The 15622-nt window shown below is 66.8% G+C and overlaps 1 protein-coding gene across 3 annotated transcripts in view; it reads left to right on the forward strand.

The window, feature by feature from the left end:
• The first annotated feature begins 17 nt into the window (after positions 1-17).
• PRDM16 (PR/SET domain 16) overlaps positions 18-15622 on the forward strand; it is a 275982-nt gene continuing 260377 nt past the window's right edge. For all 3 annotated transcript variants that reach the window (XM_070403930.1, XM_070403931.1, XM_070403932.1), the window contains exon 1: positions 18-299. In XM_070403930.1, the coding sequence (XP_070260031.1) occupies positions 263-299 (37 nt within the window). In that variant the 5' untranslated portion in view covers positions 18-262. The remainder of the gene's footprint in view (positions 300-15622) is intronic.

Genomic DNA, 15622 nt, shown 5'->3' on the forward strand with positions numbered 1-15622 from the left:
GGGAGAGGGAAGTGAGGTGAAGCCCGGGAAGGCCGCGGAGAGCCCCCCAATCCCGCGCCGCGGCGGCGGGCGGCGGCGGCGGCGCGACGATGAGGATGATGAATACATTGCAAAGTTTTTTTGGCCCCGGCGAGGGGTGTCAGATTGAGCGCTCTGTGCGCATGTGCGAAGGTGTCCAAACTGACAATGCTGGGGAGATGAAGATAGTGTGTGGCTGCTTCTGGACTCCAGGAGGAGGAGAGAGATTCCGCGAGCCGACACCATGCGATCCAAGGCGAGGGCGCGGAAGCTAGCCAAGAGTAAGTCTCCCGCGCGGCCCGTCGCGCCGCCGGCCCGGGCCGCGGGGCCGGAGCGCCCGGGCCAGGGGTGCGCGTCGGGGCGCGGCCGGCGCGCCCCAGGCTCCCGGCCCCCGAATCGCCGGCGCGGCTCGGGGGCTGCTCCGCCTCCCGCGCTCCGGGGCGGCCGGGCTCGGCGCGGAGGCTCGGGGCGCAGGGCCGCGCGCTCCCCGAAGGCGCCGGCCCCCTCCTCGCCGAACCCCCTCCCCCCCCCCTTGTCAGGCGCTCGGGCCCGGGAACCCGAGGCGCGCGGTGGGGGCCGGGGAGGGGGGCGGAGGGGGAGGGCCGGGGGTGGAGGGGAGCGAAAAGCGAAAGTTAGCGAAAAGTTGACGAAAGGGGAGAGCAACTTTTCCTCCTCGCTCGCTCTCGCTCCCTCCGCGCGGCTCGGTCCCGGGCAAATCATATTCCGGGCTTTTGAAATAGTGGGCGCTAGAGCACCGCCTTTGGCGTCCGCCAGCCGGCGCGGAGGAGGGAGACCCCGGGCCGGGAGGGGGCGGAGGAGGGGGCGCGGGCCGGCGCCCACCGGCTCCGCGGGCGCGAGGCGGCGGTGGCGCAGGCGGGACGGCCGCAGGCTCTCGGGGAGCAAAATGGAGCCGTTTTCCGGGGCTCGGAACTGTGGCCGCGAAGTGCATTCCCAGCGGGTGCCCCACGCGGCGGAGGGCGCTCCTGCCCGACTCGGCAGCCCACGCGGGCCGCCCGGCGCCGGTGCCTCCGGCTGGAGTGTCCCCGCCCGGCCGCCGCCGCCGCCTGCACCCTCGGCCCCGCTCGATCGCCGCGAGGCCGGTCGGGGACAGGGCTGCCCCGGCGAGACTGCCCGGCCCGGGTCTTACTTTCTCTTTCGCTGCGTCTCCGCGGAGCCCGGGCTCCGGCTCCCAGCCCCGCCGCCTCTAGGTCCTCGCCGCCGGTCTCCTCCGCGGGCCGGGCCGGGCGCTCCCACCGCCTGCACGGCCGCCCGCCCCCAGCGCCCCGGCCGCCCGCCCGCCCGAGCGCCCTCCACCTCCAGCGTCGGCGCCATCGGCCCGCGAGGCCCCTGGGCCCGGGGCTGCGGCCCGAGAGGCGGGCAGGTGGGGGCGGCAGCAGCGGCGGCGAGTGCGGCTCCCGCAGCCCTGGCCCAGGCCCGGGTGCAGCGAAGCGGCGAGCGCCGCACCGAGTGGAACCCGTGCTTCCCGCTCTCGCCGCCCCCTTCTCCGCCGTCGCCAGCCCCCGGTGGACAGGGAGCCCGGCCCGCTGCCCAGGGATCTCTGCCGACCACCGCGCCGCTCAGCCCGCCGCCGCCCTCGGCCTGACCCTGCCGGCCGGGCCTCGCTGCACTGGGGCCAGCCCCAAGCGTGAGCCTGGTGGGCGGACACTCGTCGCAGTTTTCGGAAGAAGTTCTGTTCTCCGTGTTCGGCATTGGGCCCAGCTCCGCCGGACCGCGGCCGCAGTCACAGCTGCAGCCCTCTGCCCTGTGCGGCCGCCGGGGAAAAGCAGCTCCCCGCTCCGGCGGGAGACCCGGACCCCGCGCGCCCGTTGGGGGCCTTCCTGGAAGCGCCTTCCCTGCCAGCCTCCGCTCCCCGTGCCAGGCCTCAGCCTCCCAGGCCTCCCGGGCCTCCCATGACCTCTGGCCCCTCTTGGTGCGAACACGGCCTCTGTTCCTCTGCTGGCCGAGCTGCCCCAGTGCTCCCTGCGTCCCTGCGGGCGTGGGGGTGCACGTGCGTGTGCATTTTCGGGTCTGCGTGTGCGGGGTCCACTGGAGCCCCAGCCTGGCCGCCGTGGCCACCTCTCCTGGCCTTCGCCGCAAGCGAGAGGCAGCTGAAAACTCCCCGCCGGCAGCGGCCTGGCCCTCAGCTCTGTCTGCTCCTCCAGCAGGTGGAGGAGGTGCCGCTGGCTGGGGCAGCAGGGCCAGGCTTGCTCAGGCCCCGGAGAGGTGCCTGGCGGTGCCCTTCCGCCCACAGGCCCTGAGGCCCGAGGCTGGGACCGGGACCGGGACCAGGGAGTGCGGCTTCCCTGCCTTGGGTCCTGGGTGAGGACACGCACCCTGAGCAGGTCCATCAGGCCCGGGCCCCGCTGGAGCCCGCAGCAAGGCCGGCACCGGGGAGCCCTCCCTCTCGGGCCCCATGAGCCGGGTCGCTGCCCCCAACCGTCCCCAACAAGGTGGCCCAGGCAGGCCCAGAGAGGCGGGGGCCTGCCGGCACGGAGCACAGGAGTCGCTTTGGAATTTAATGTGACAGGGCTTCCCGCCGCCGACGTTGGCGTCCCTGGGGACCTGACCCCATTACTGGCATCTGAGGCAGGGACAGCCATGCCTGCCATGGACCCTCCCCTCCAGGCCACCTCCCAGCAGGGGGCAGGGGCTGGGTCTGAGGGGAGAGGTCACGGTTACAAGGCCAGTGTGAGTGTGCAGGGCTGGGCGGCACTGCAGCCATGTGCTGGCCAGGGAAGGACAGTCAGGTCAGTGGGTGTGACCCCCATTCGCGGAGCTTGGGGGGCTGCCCCGGCGACTCCCTTCAAGGGGACCCTCCTGCCAGCCTGCTTGCTGGTAGCATCTGGGGGGCCCACCCTGGGGACTCTGAGTGGAGCTTTTCCAAGGGCAGAGGCGACTGGGGCGCCCAGGCCTGCCCTCCAGCTGCTGGGGACCCACCACGTCCTCAGCCTGCGCCCGGGAGGCAGGGGCCGCGCGGGCTCAGGTGGCCAGGCTTCCCTCCCACAGGCCTGCCTTCCTGGCTGGTGGGGAAAGGGAGCTGCCCCTGCCCCCACCGAACAAGGAAGCGCCTGATGGGAGCTTTGTTTCCGCCTCTGTTGTCAGCCAGGTGGGCAGGTGGGGGGTCCGCACAGCGGCAGTGCCCTCCTGACCTCTGTGCTTGGGGGCGGGGGGAGGGGAAGGATGGGCCGGGAGACTGAGAGACTGTGCCCAGCCAGGGCCTGACCCGCGTGGAGGGGACACCCCATGTCTTAGCCGCCACTTTCCTCAGCGCTGGGATGCTGTCCTCAGGGTGCGGGCCGCCAGCCCCTGGGTGTGCCGGGGCTGCTGCCTCCCCAGACCAGCACTTGTGAGCCTCCCGTGTGTTCCAGGGGGTGTGTGCGACCCGCTGGGGGGATGTGTGCGTCCGGCTGGGGGAGCGAGCGGGGCTGGAGGCTGAGCACCTAGCCCGTTCTGTTCCGACTCCCCAGGAAACAGGCCGGGCCGCGTCTCCCAGGGCCCTGCCTTCCCTGCTCCGGTCTGCCCCGTCCACAGGGCCTGGCCCCTGAGCCAGGAGGCAGCCTCCTGTTTGGATGCCGCAGCCGGTGTCCCAGGAGTGGAGCCACTAGCCCGCTTCGGGCGAAAGCACAGGAAGAGGCGGAGGGGCGGGGGCAGGGCTGGCGGCCAAGGCCAGGTGCCCCGCGGCGCGCAGAAGCCCGCGGGCTCTGATTTCGCCGGCCGGCCAGTGGGTGTGCAGTGCCCGGGCCTACGGGGAAGGCGGGGTGGCCGAGTCCTGTTCGTGCAGTGACCTGCAGGCGGCCGCCCCCGGGAAGGGCACCTCGGCTTTCCAGGGTCCGAACACAGAGCCGGCGGCTGCTCCTCCTGTCCCGGCTTCCCCCCAGCAGCAGGCTGGGCCTCCCCCACCGCAGCCGGGGCTTCCGGGCGCCCTGCGTCCCCCTCTGGGCGGAGCGCGGGGCAGGGTCCTGGTCCCCGTTGGTGTTCAGCGGCCAGGTGCTGGCGGTGGGGCCCGGGGGGGCTCCCCCACTGGCCCCTGGGGAGGCGAGCCAGCTCTCTGGGCCACTTTGGGCGCGATTAGCCCCCTGTTTTATTCAATTAGGAGGCAATTAGGGAGCCTTGGGGGGCTGGGCTGGTAATTAAGGTGCTGTGTAATTAGAGTTTCAACAAAAATTATCCAGGATTAAAAATCCTTTCAGTGATTTCGTTTAAAAAATTTCAAATAGCGCTAAATGCAGTTTATCAGGTTTTGAATCAAACCCCGGAACAAGTCTTGGACGCCACAGCTCAGGTCTCGGGCGGGAGGAACTGCCGGGCGCCGTCCCTGAGAGAGAAACTTCTCGCAGCGAAGGGATCAGGGAACCCAGAGCCTAAGTGCCTCGCAGCGGGTGCGGGGCGGCCGAGGGCTCCAGACGGTGTGGGCCGACTGGGGCGCGGGGCCGGAACCGGAGCTGAGCCCCTGGTCGCCGCGGCGGCTCCCGGATCTCCGCACAAAAAGTTACGGCCAATTATCACGCGGAGGCAGCATCCCGTCTACCCGCTCAGCGGGTCCTCAGCGAGGGCTGTGCCCAGCGCCCTGGTCCCATCCCAAAGGACTTTGCCTTTTAGCTTCCAGGACGGGTGGGGTCCGCCCCCCCACCCCCTCCGCTTTGGACCCTGGCTGAGTTTCCGAAGGGAGGTGGGGGGGGCAGGCCGGGCCCCGTTCTCAGTTGCTTCTCAGACAGTGACCCAGGCTCAGAGAGATGAGGGAACCTTGGGAGCGGAGTCTGGACTAAGTTGGGGCAGTGAGGGCGGGGGAGGGGGCTCAGAGGTGGGGGCCTGAGGGGGAGGGTGGGGTCCGGCTTTCCAGGGTTGACCCCGCCTCCCTGGGCCGCTTAGCTAGCACAGCTCAGGCAGGGGGCTCCCCCGCCCTGTGCATGGGCTCCACACACCTGTCCGCTGGGAGCCTGGAGCCAGCAGCAGCCTGAGCCCGGCCCGGCCCTGCCCACCTTCAGCCGCGAGGGAGACGGTCAAGCCTCCCCCGGAGGCTCCCATGGCCCACGTGGAAGACAGGACCCCAGCCCTTCCCTGCCCTGGGGAGGGTGCAATGTGGCTGCTGGCCCCACTTTTAGGGGTCAGCACACAGAGAGGTCAAGGAACCCATGCAGGTCACACAGCTAGTTCAGGCTGAGGGGGAGTGTTGCTTCAATGAAGGCCCCGGGTTTCTTGTTTAGCCGCCCCCCCCCCCCCCCCCAAACGGCAAAGGGCAGGTCTCCGCAGGACGTGCTTCTAATGTGTCGGCTTCCAGCGTTTTCCCAGGCCCCGCGCTCAGCGTGTACCAGGTCCGCTCTCACTCAGAGCGTAGATGAGACCTCCGTGTGCTCAGGGCCTGTGCGCCCAGCCTCCTCCTGGCTGGTTCCTCCTCCTCCCCCGGGCGGGCAGGAGCCTGGCCCGCCTCCTCTCCGGCCCTGGCGCTGGTGTCCTGTTCCAGGGCAGGTGCAGAACCCCCCACGGAGTGTCTTTGCTTGAGCAAATGCAGGAGCGGCAGGCCCTGTCTGCTCACCCTCCCCCCAAACCCCGAGGTCCCCTCATCACGGCCCCTCCCCCAGGCCATCAGGGAGAGGTGGACCTGACCCAGGGAGGGAGCTGGGGCTGCAGTCACTGGTCCAGCCTGGACCAGGCCCCTCCGTGTGGACGCCAGGCCCCGGTGGCCTTTCTGGGCCGCTGGCTCGCGCTCCCGGCTCCTGTGGCCCAGGCAGCGGAGGGCTGGCCGCTTCCTGCTCTGACCACACTGCTCTCAGGGCTCTGCCATCAGATCTGCTGTGGTCTGGAGGTGCCCAGCTGCCCGCCCGGCCGGCATCTCTGAGACTCTGAGGGACGATGCACGCAGCCCACAGACAGCCGTGCCGCTCGGAGAGGCATATTTGTTTAATAGTTAACATTCTGGGCAAAAAAAAAGGAGGGAAGTCAGAATCTGGGGAAGGCATTGCTTATTTTATATCCACTATAACTATTTATGTCCATGAAAATTGGCTTAATTATATCAATGGAATGTTTCTTTTTCAATTCTGTATGCAATTAGTCCATCTTGCCGGCTGCAATTTATTTTAATAAAAAAATAAACCAGTGGTGTGTTCAGTTCCTCGTCCCCTGGGGACAAATGCGATTGGTGTGTTTAATTTCATTAACTACAATGCGGCCTACTGGAAAAATGTATAAAATCAGCTTTATACAGCTTAAACACTGGCATTTGAAACAAATCATTATTGCATTAGCTGTCACACTGGTAATTCTAGAATCTGAGGGAAAAAAATATATTATGGCTGTTTTTATAACCCTTTGCAAATGCACTGTTAACATAATTTATAATCATTTGAAAACATGGCTGGGTCCCGGTGAATATTTTATCTCCTCTCTCGGAGGCTCGGTTATCCGCGCATTTCACATCCTGACGCCTGTGCTTCCGGCCCGAGCGCTCATCCTTCAGGGCGGAGGCGGGCGGCGGCCTGACAGCCCTGCGGGCCGGGTCCAGAGTCGGACTCCTCAGCGTCAGCCGCTTCTGAAATACCTTCACCTGGGGCAGAGGGGGCAGAGGGGGGCAGAGGGCACCGGCAGGCGGGTGCTGCACGCCCCGAGGCACCGGACTCCACTCCGGCCCTCAGTGGAGGGAGGCTCCGTGAACACGCAGGGCCTGGCGGGAGCAGAACCGCCCGGACGGTGTCCCCGGGCCCAGCCCGGGGCTGAGCAGCCTGCGGAGCTGCGCCACCTCGGCCGCCCTGCGCAGAAGCCAGTGCCGGCGGCTACACCTGCTCCCCGAGCGCCCAGAGGTTCTGCCAGATCAGCCGCGTCAGGGCACTCGGCAGACTGGCCGCTTCTCGGGGGGCTGTGCATCTGCCGCCCGTACCCCGTGGAGCTGGGTGCAGAGGGTGCGCCTGCGTGTGTGCGTGTGCGTGTGCGTGTGTGTGTGTGTGCGTGTGCGTGTGGGGATCAGCTTCACCCGCCGAACCCTGGCCTGGCCTGGGCGGACGCTGCGGCCCGGGAGGCAGGGGTGGGTGCTGGCCCCTCGCTCCTCTGGGCATGTGGCTGGAGAAGGCTAGCGGGGCCCCGGGGAGGGGTGCCGGGCAGAGCGCCGTCCGCCTCCGGGTTCTGAGATGGGCCCCGAGGAGATGGGGGCTGTGCGGCAAAGCCCCTGCGGGAGGCCGCTGGCCTGTCCCCGTGGAGGTGACACGGGCCCTTCTGCTGTGAGGGCCCAGCCTGCGTGCCTCCTGCCCCCGCCCCCTGCAGGCTCCTGGGCGGCTTCTAGGTGCTCACCCCTTGCCCATGCCCAGGTCGTGCCCACGGGCATGTGCGGGAAGCAAGGCCCTCCAGGGCTGCTGTCTTGCCATGTGGGGGAGAGGTCCCCAGTCCTCCGGGGTGTCCAAGAGGCTCCCACAGATGTCCTTGGTCCTTTCTGGCTGAACTGAGGCCTGCCCCCGCGCCCTGCCTCTTACTCCCACGCACCTGCCTGGATGCAGGTGGACCTGCTTCTGCTTAGACACGATTTCAAAGTGGGGGGCCCTGGGAGGCTCACTGTCTTGGGGTTTGAAGCCCCTCCTGCTTCTGAGGAGGGCGGCCGGGGGGCCGGCCGGGGGTCCTGGCCAGGTCTCCCCAGATCCCTGGTTCGGGGACCAGGTCCTGCAGGCCTGACCTCCACGCGCCCGGGCCGGTCCTGGCTCAGGCCTGCTTTCCTTCGGGCGAGCGGCTGGTCGAGCAGTCAGTGGCTTTGTCTCCGCTCCTGCTTTAGAAAGAAGAACAAAGCCCATCTCAGTGCAGATATCACTGCCGGCCCTCGGGGACCCCGCGTGCTCCTGCGCCCCACGCCCGGCCTCCGCCGCCGAGGCCCAGGCCAGGGGCTCCCGGGTTCTGCCTTTGTGGAACCGGGGAGAGGGCGGCATTTGGGAGAATAACTGAGCTGTAACTGGGTCTCGGTGTGTGAACAGTGAGCGTTCCCCTGCCCGCCTCCAGCAGGCGTGACCGCGCGGAAGGTTCCGGAAGGGTCCCGCATGAGCGTTCTTGCCTGGAAGGTGAGGGTCCTGGGGCAGGTGCGGGGGGAGCAGAATGGCAGGTGCGTCCTGCTCCAGGGAGCTTGGGGCATGCGTCAGACTCCTGCTTCTCCGGACTCAGCAGCCGTGCCCTTGGCCTGAATGGGAACCTATTTTGTGGTCCCAGCCTCCCGACCTTGGCCTTCGTGGGGGCCCTTAGGGGGCCCTGCAGGGGGCGCCCACCCCCAGCCCTGTCTCTGGCCGCGGCTGCCCAGGCCTCAGCATCGTAGAGCCCTGCCTGCCACCCGCCGGTCTGCGGGGCTCGCTCGGGGCTCCCCGATTCCTGCCGCGTGGCTCACGTGGTCCCTAATTCAGGGTTTCATTCTCAAACTGGGAGACAGGTGCCTGGTCTGTGCCAGCCCTGCTGCCGTGTAGCCAGGTGCTTGCCGTGCCCAAGGCCGGCCCCTCCTGCGCCTTCCGGGCCCCTCAGCCACGTGGGCCCTCCATCTGACGTGTCGCCAGGGCTTAAACAGCCGTTGGCATCTGCCGGCTCCTCCTCATCAGAGGCCTCCCTGCCCCTGCAGGCGCTGGGGGTCGTCTGTGGTCGGGGCGGGTCAAGTCTATCTGTCCCTTCGTCTCTGCCCCTGGAGTCCCGCACGTCGCCCGTGGGCCTACTGTGTGCAGGGCCCCAAGACGGGTGAGGGTGAAGGCGGTGGCAGGATGCTCGGCCAGGCAATGGGGGGCATTCACAGGAAGACATGGTCCTGCCACGGCGCTCTGGCCAGCGAGGGATCTGGGGGTTCACCTTTGCTCCTCGCTGGCCAGCGGGTGCTGGTCCCGGAGTCTGTGCCTCTGTCCAAACTGTTGGGAAGGGGACAGAGCCAGCCCCAGCTCACAGGACCCTCAGCCCCAGCGCCTTGGGGACCCCAGCTCTCCCCCCTGCCCCCCCCCCCCCGGCCTCTGCAGGTAGAGGGGTCGCCAGACCCTCAGATTAATTTCCGATGAGAAAGGCCCGGGCGGGAGGGAGGCTGGAGAGGAGGCGGCGTCGCTGGCTTAGCTTCTGCGCGTCTCTCTCTCTGATTTAAATTCAGTGGCTCAAATGCGACCCGTGCAGCCTTCCCCGGCCCCTCGGGCAGGCAGGGCCCGGCCAGCGTTTCGGCTCAGGAAGAAAATGCCGGGCGGACGCGTGAGGCAGGGACGGAGCAAGTCCGGGCACCCTCTCCCGTGACACAGGCTAATCCCGTCTCGACTCCGGGGCTGGCAGCCGATGCCGAGTGGAAACTCGGATTTACACAACCGACTCCCATCGCTCCTCCAGCGGCCGGGCCCAGGGCAAGGGCGCGCATTTAAAAGGCTCAGGCATTGCGCCCCGCCGGCGTGGCTCCGTGGTTGAGCGTCGAGCTATGAGCCAGGAGGTCACGGTTGGATTTACCGTCAGGGCACATTCCCCGGTTGTGGGCTCGATTCCTAGTGTGGGGGACATGCAGGAGGCAGCCGATCCATGATTCTCTCTCAGCATTGCTGTTTCCATCTCTCCCTCTCCCTTCCTCCCTGAAGTCAATAAAAAATAATAAATAAAACGCTCAGACATCGGTATCTGTGTGATGGGCTGTTAGGGCCGCTTTGGAGCATTTAGCAGAACTGAAGGTGGGGCTCGCGGAGGCCCCGGGGGGCACAGGGCTGGCATTGCCCGGGTCCTCCTCTCTGCAGCCCTAGATCAGGCGCCACACTCCCTGGCACCGTGTGCCCTCCGGCACCACCCCCTCGCGAAGGTCCGGGATGAGGCCACTGCCCCAGAGGGTCCCGCATCCGTCCCACGCGGGCGTCCCCCTCGGTCCTGGGAGAGCGAGCTGATTAGCTCCTTCCTCGCCGTGTGGGAAACCGGCATCGCTGCCTGGAGCCGAGCTGACACCATTCCCAGCCCCGAATCAGAAGTAGCTGCGGGTCCCTCCCTGCCCCCTCGCGGCCCAGCCCTCTGGCCCTGGCGTCAGGGTTCAGTCGCAGTGGGTGTCAGCGTGGAGGACCCACAGTGCTGGGGAGGCCCCAGGCTCCCTCTGGGCAGGGAGCTTCCGACCCACAGGGCGTCTCCGGCTGGGGAGACCCTGAGCTGCTTTAGGCTGCAGCCCGAGCTCCCTCCCGCCACCTGGCTGCCCCCCGGGAGTCCTGGCTGCCCCTGCCCATCCCCCAGCTCCCCGTCCAGTCCCAGGAAAGCCGTGCGTTCTCGAGGCGCATGGAAACCGGGAGCGTCTCCTGGGCCAGAGCGGACGCTGCTCCGGGGAAACCCGGCCCTTCGCCTGGTCCGTGTGCAGGGATGGTGCTCAGAGAGGGTGCAGACATGTCCACGCGTGTGCACGAGTTCTGCGTGTCCGCACGTGTGCAGTGCTCTGTGTGTTCACATGCATGTGTGCAGGCGTGGGTCTAAGGTCCGAGACCCACCCGTGGGCTGTTTTGTTTTGTCAGTGACGTTGCTGCTTTTTGCAAAGAGCCCCCCACCCTCGCTGCCCCCCACACTGCTGAGCTCCCCCGCGTCTGCGGCCACAGCTGCAGCAGCCCCGGCTGGGCCGGCCCTTCGCAGCTGGCCGCGAGGGGAGAGGAGACAAGTTCAAAGGTGGCACTTTCCGCACGTTCATAACCCCCAGAAGCAGCCAAGACGAGGGGGCTATAGTAACCCCGGGCCCAGTGCTCACAGTTAGAAAAATTAGGCCTCTTAGAAAATGACAGGATTATGCGGCCAGTGTCAGGTTCCAAGATAATGATGTGTCTGTGCGCGAGAATATTAAATTGCAACAACTCGCCCGCGAGCACCTCTGAATGGGTATTCAGTTCTAGGGGGGCCGCCAGGCCAGTGACTGACGGAACACACGTGCTGGCGGGGCGCGGGGCGCGGGGCGCGGCGGTCTCCGTCGCCTCTGCCTCGGCCCAGCCCGCAGCCTTTCATTTCGGGGAACAGCCCCCCAGTGCGGCTGACTACGTCTGTCACGTCGGCAGGAGGAGAAGCCGGCGGGCGGGCCAGCGATTCCCTGGAAGTGATTCCACTTGATTTTTAAAATCAGACCCGCCTGAGACGCAGCGGCCCCCTCGCATCCGCCAGCGTGCGTGTGGTGACCACGCTGGCCGGCCCGCGTGGCCTGGGCACCTGCCCGCCCCCCGCAGCCCAGCCCGAGGCAGACTTCCCGTGGCCAGCACCCCTCCCCACAGGGCCCGTCGCCGGGCAGAGGCCTGGGTTCCGGGTCCAGGGCTCCTTCCGGGCACGTGGAACCTGAGCAGCAACAAGTTGGCCGGGTGGTGGGAGGTTCCACGGGGCCCAGGGAGACCAGGTCTCTGATAAGGAGCCGGGTGAGATGGGGGTCGCACCCCCCTCCCCACATGGATGCTCCCTGTTCAGGGCTCCTGCGTGTGTGAGCGTGTGTGAGCGTGTGTGAGCATGTGTGAGTGTGTGAGCATGTGTGAGCGTGTGTGTGAGCGTGTGTGTGAGCGTGTGTGAGCGTGTGTGAGTGTGTGAGCGTGTGTGTGAGCGTGTGTGTGAGCGTGTGTGGGCGTGTGTGAGCGTGTGTGAGCGTGTGTGAACGTGTGTGAGCGTGTGTGAGCGTGTGTGAGCGTGTGTGAGTGTGTGAGCGTGTGTGTGAGCGTGTGTGTGAGCGTGTGTGGGCGTGTGTGAGCGTGTGTGAGCGTGTGTGAGTGTGTGTGAACGTGTGTGAGCGTGTGTGAGCGTGTGTGAGCGTGTGTGAGCGTGTGTGAGCATGGGTGAGCGTGTGTGCCGTGGGGAAGGCTGCGGTATTCGTGGCTGCACGTTCGGCCGAGTGTCTTCGGGAACAAAGGGCTGAGGAAAACGGTGGGAAGAATGAGGGCTCAGAAACCAGGGGGCAGCGAGCCGGCCCGAGGGGGACTCTGGTTTCACGCTCGGAATCAGGATCGCAAAGCGCAGGGCCCCCGTCTTAACTTTCTCTCCATCGAAGGTGTTAATCTTACCTTCCAAAGGTTAGATAAAGCCGCTCAGAGCTGCCGGGAGCTATTGAATCTCATCTGCTAATTACGCAGGGATCGCTCCGGGCCCAGCGCGGCTCCCCACGTCCCCGCTGGCAGCCGGATAAGGCATCTTTCTTTGCTCCGAGTTCTCTCTTTACCCGGGTTTTGGGTTGCCTGCAGGCCTGACAGACTACCCTCGTTCAAAGGGGAGGGGGTGCGGATGGCCACGGCGAGGGCGAGGGTGAGAAGGCTGCCCCTCGGGAATCCCCCTCCTTGACCCACAGACTCCCCGAGGCGGGGGCGGGCGGGGGGGCTGGCGTGGAAGAATGTGGCCTCGCGTTGTTTTCTGACAAAGAGCTCCGGCTCCTTATTCACGGGGAAGAATAATGCTTGGCCTCACCTGCGGGCCTGCGGCTGGCGGAGGGAGCCGGGGGAGGGCAGCAGGACCTCAGGGACGGATCTGGGCCCCCTGCTGGTTCCCATCACGGGGTGTGACCACCGGCCAGCGGCACAGCCTGGGCACAGGGCCCGGGGGAGGGGGGCACCTCGGGGCCAGCATCACCAGGACGTCCCTCCTCGCGGCCTGTGACACTCACAGAATGGATAAGAGCAAAACCGAGCAAACCCCGCTTCCTGCCGGGCCCGGAGGCAGAGGCCCTGGGTGCTGGGCCGAGCGGCGGACATGTGGGCCGCACTTCCCCATTCCAAGTGGGGTGAGCGGCTCCAGCACCGTAGCCGACCCTGGGCGAAACCACAGGAGCCTGCGGGCCGCCCTGCCGGCTGAGGTGTGGGTGCCGGGGTGCGAGGCTGGTCCTCGGGTTCCCCGTCACCGGGCAGAGGGGGAATGCAGCCGAGGAGTGTGGGGGAGCAGGTGGCAGCCTGGGGCCCCGCCCAAAGGGAAGTTTTCTGCTCCCTGAGACCTTCAGGAACAGGCCGGCCTCCCGCAGGTCCCCCGGGAGCACCCCCAGGCCAGCTTGATTGGTCAGAGAGACCATGGCTGCCCTCAATCTGGGGTCACCCTCGGCCAAGGCTGAGCCACACAGGACAGCGGCAGAGAAGCGGGAACCTGGGTGGACTGGACCCCGACCTTCTGAGGAGGCCTGTGGCTGAGGGTGGGATGGGGTTTAGAGTGGAGATGGGGTCCCCAGGAGGCACCCTTCACCCTGGTCAGGGCTGAGGTGGGGGGGACACACCAGTGCCTGGGCTCCCTGTGTCACCTCCGCTGGGTCAGACAGAGCAGCCCCGTTGGCCTCCTGCTCCTTCGAGGGAGACCGACGGCCCGGCCTGCAGCGCTGGGGCCTCGCTCCCGCTGTGGGGTCCAGTTCCGTGTCCGCTCCCTCCGAGCCGTGGCAGCTGGATCGGGTGCCCTCGCCCCGTCGGTCCCGAGGGCAGCCTGGGGGTGGTGGGGACAGACAATGAGACCTGCATGTTGGGGGGGAGGGGGCGAGCCGGGGGCCCCCCGCTGTGGCCCCATGTCTGTCTCCTCTGCTCCAGGACAGGGCGCTCCCCCGGCCCCGCTTCTGACCGGCTCGGTGGGAAGGGACATAAGAGGTGACGGCTGGAGAGATGATGCGGCCGAGGCTGGCATTGTGAGCAGCGGCTCTGGGTTTCTGGAACTTGGTGGAACCTGGCCGAAGCAGATGTGCACTCGAGTGTGTGGCCGACAGATTTACAAGCTCGTAGGGGACGGTGCTGTGATGAGTAGACAGGGAGCAATTCTGAGCGACGTGGGTCCTCCCTCAGGCCCTGGCCCTGGGCGCAGGCACGGGGCCCACGCGTGGGGGGCGGTGCTTGTCTGGGTGACCGGGCGGGTGCTGTCCCTGCAGCACATGCCCCGGTGTCGGGCTCCTTCTGTCGAGCCCGCCCCGCAAGCGCCAGCACCCGGGAGCCCTGGGGAGGGGCCCTGTCTTTCGGGGTCTCTTGCTCAGGGAACTCGGGGTGCTGGCTGACAGGTCTCCTCGCCTGTGGCTGCCCAGCTGCCCTTGTGAGAGGGTCTCCGATGCCACCCAGGGGCTCCCAGGGACCTAGAGTCACGGGGCCGCTGTAATCAGTGTGCGCACACATGTGACATGCATCCACACAGGAGCACACACACGGATGCATCCCCACACACTGCACACGTGTAAGGCACATGCACGCACACACTGCACATGTGTGTACACATGTGCACACAACCAGCACATATACCGTGCACACTCACACAAGTCACACAACGTCGTGTGCATGCATGCGACACACACATGTGTGCAACACACACATGTACACACACACGTGCACACATGTACACCTGCACAAAGAGCGCTGTGTGCACACAGACACGATGCCCTGAGCCACCCTCTGGCTTGGATCTTGGACTCCTGAGGAGACGGACACATGGCCAGAGACGGAGCCCACGCTGACGGGGCAGGGGCCGGCTCAGGGAGCTGTCGCTGGGCCTCCGGGCCCCACGGCTGTGGAGTGAGAGGAGCTGGGACGGCAGAGTCCACCCCGGCCGGGGCTCCCTGAGGGGGTGGGTCTCACCACTGCCCGGCCAGGGAAGCCTGTCCCTCCTCCCTCGTCGGGACGCTGGTCCGGGGCCCCGGGGTGGCGGCTGTCCCCTGGGTGGGGCAGGCCGTGGCTCCGACAGCACAGGCGGGACGGGCTGGATCTGGTGTCGGGCGGACCCAGGGGCAGGGGCACGGGGTCCCGTCTGGCTCTTTCAAAGGGACATTCGATCTGAACCCTGGGGCCCAGTAAGGAGACTCCTCGCGGGCCTGCGGGGATCAGAAGCTCTCGCGCTGCGGAGAGCACTTTGCTCCGTCCGGGCCCTGGCAGGAGGCCCTGTGCGGATTATCTGCCCCCTGGGAGGCGTGGAATTCCGGGGCCAGGGGCCACGCCGCACAGGGCTCATGCGGGCCTCCGGTAACGCGGGCTGCTTTCTGCTCCCGGGCTGTCGCCGAAATCTGAGGTGCGGCCGAGAGGAGGCCGCTGGCCAGGACATTTGAGCAGGAGGCCCGCCTCTCTGCCCTCGCCCGTGGGAATTCGAGTCCAGGCCGCGTCGGCGGGGCCTGAACCAGGGCTTCGCCTGCTGCAGCCCACAGGCCGCCTCCCTCTCCAGCCGGCAGTGTGCGGGGGTCCCCTGTGAATCCCGGAGGCCGGGCCGTGTGGCCCCGCGGCACAGGGAGGGCAGGGCAGAGGCCGGCAGTTCCTGGCGCAGTCTGTGAGCTCATCTGGAGCCGCTGGGGCCCGGGGTGGAGGTGCCACGTGGGCTCTGGGACGCACCCAGACCCTTCTTTGTCCTGCTGCTCCGTCCCCAACTCATTCCCCCTTTGCCAGTGGACATGGGCACAGCTAGCTTCTCTGGGGCCGGTGCCCCGACCCACCCCTGACCCTCTAGGACAGTGATGGCGAACCTATGACACGCATGTCAGAGGTGACACGCGAACTCATTTTTGTGGTTGATTTTTCTTTGTTAAATGGCATTTAAGTATGTAAAATAAATATCAAAAATATAAGTCTTTGTTTTACTGTGGTTGCAAATATCAAAAAATTTCTCTATGTGACACGGCACCAGAGTTAAGTTAGGGTTTTTCAAAATGCTGACACGCCGAGCTCAAAAGGTTCGCCATCACTGCTCTAGGATGTGACTCCATGGCCACCTGAGCACA

This window comes from Myotis yumanensis, unplaced genomic scaffold, assembly GCF_028538775.1.
Source record: "Myotis yumanensis isolate MYYU_CA2020_CCGP unplaced genomic scaffold, mMyoYum1.0.hap1 SCAF_2, whole genome shotgun sequence".
Lineage (NCBI taxonomy): Eukaryota > Metazoa > Chordata > Mammalia > Chiroptera > Vespertilionidae > Myotis > Myotis yumanensis.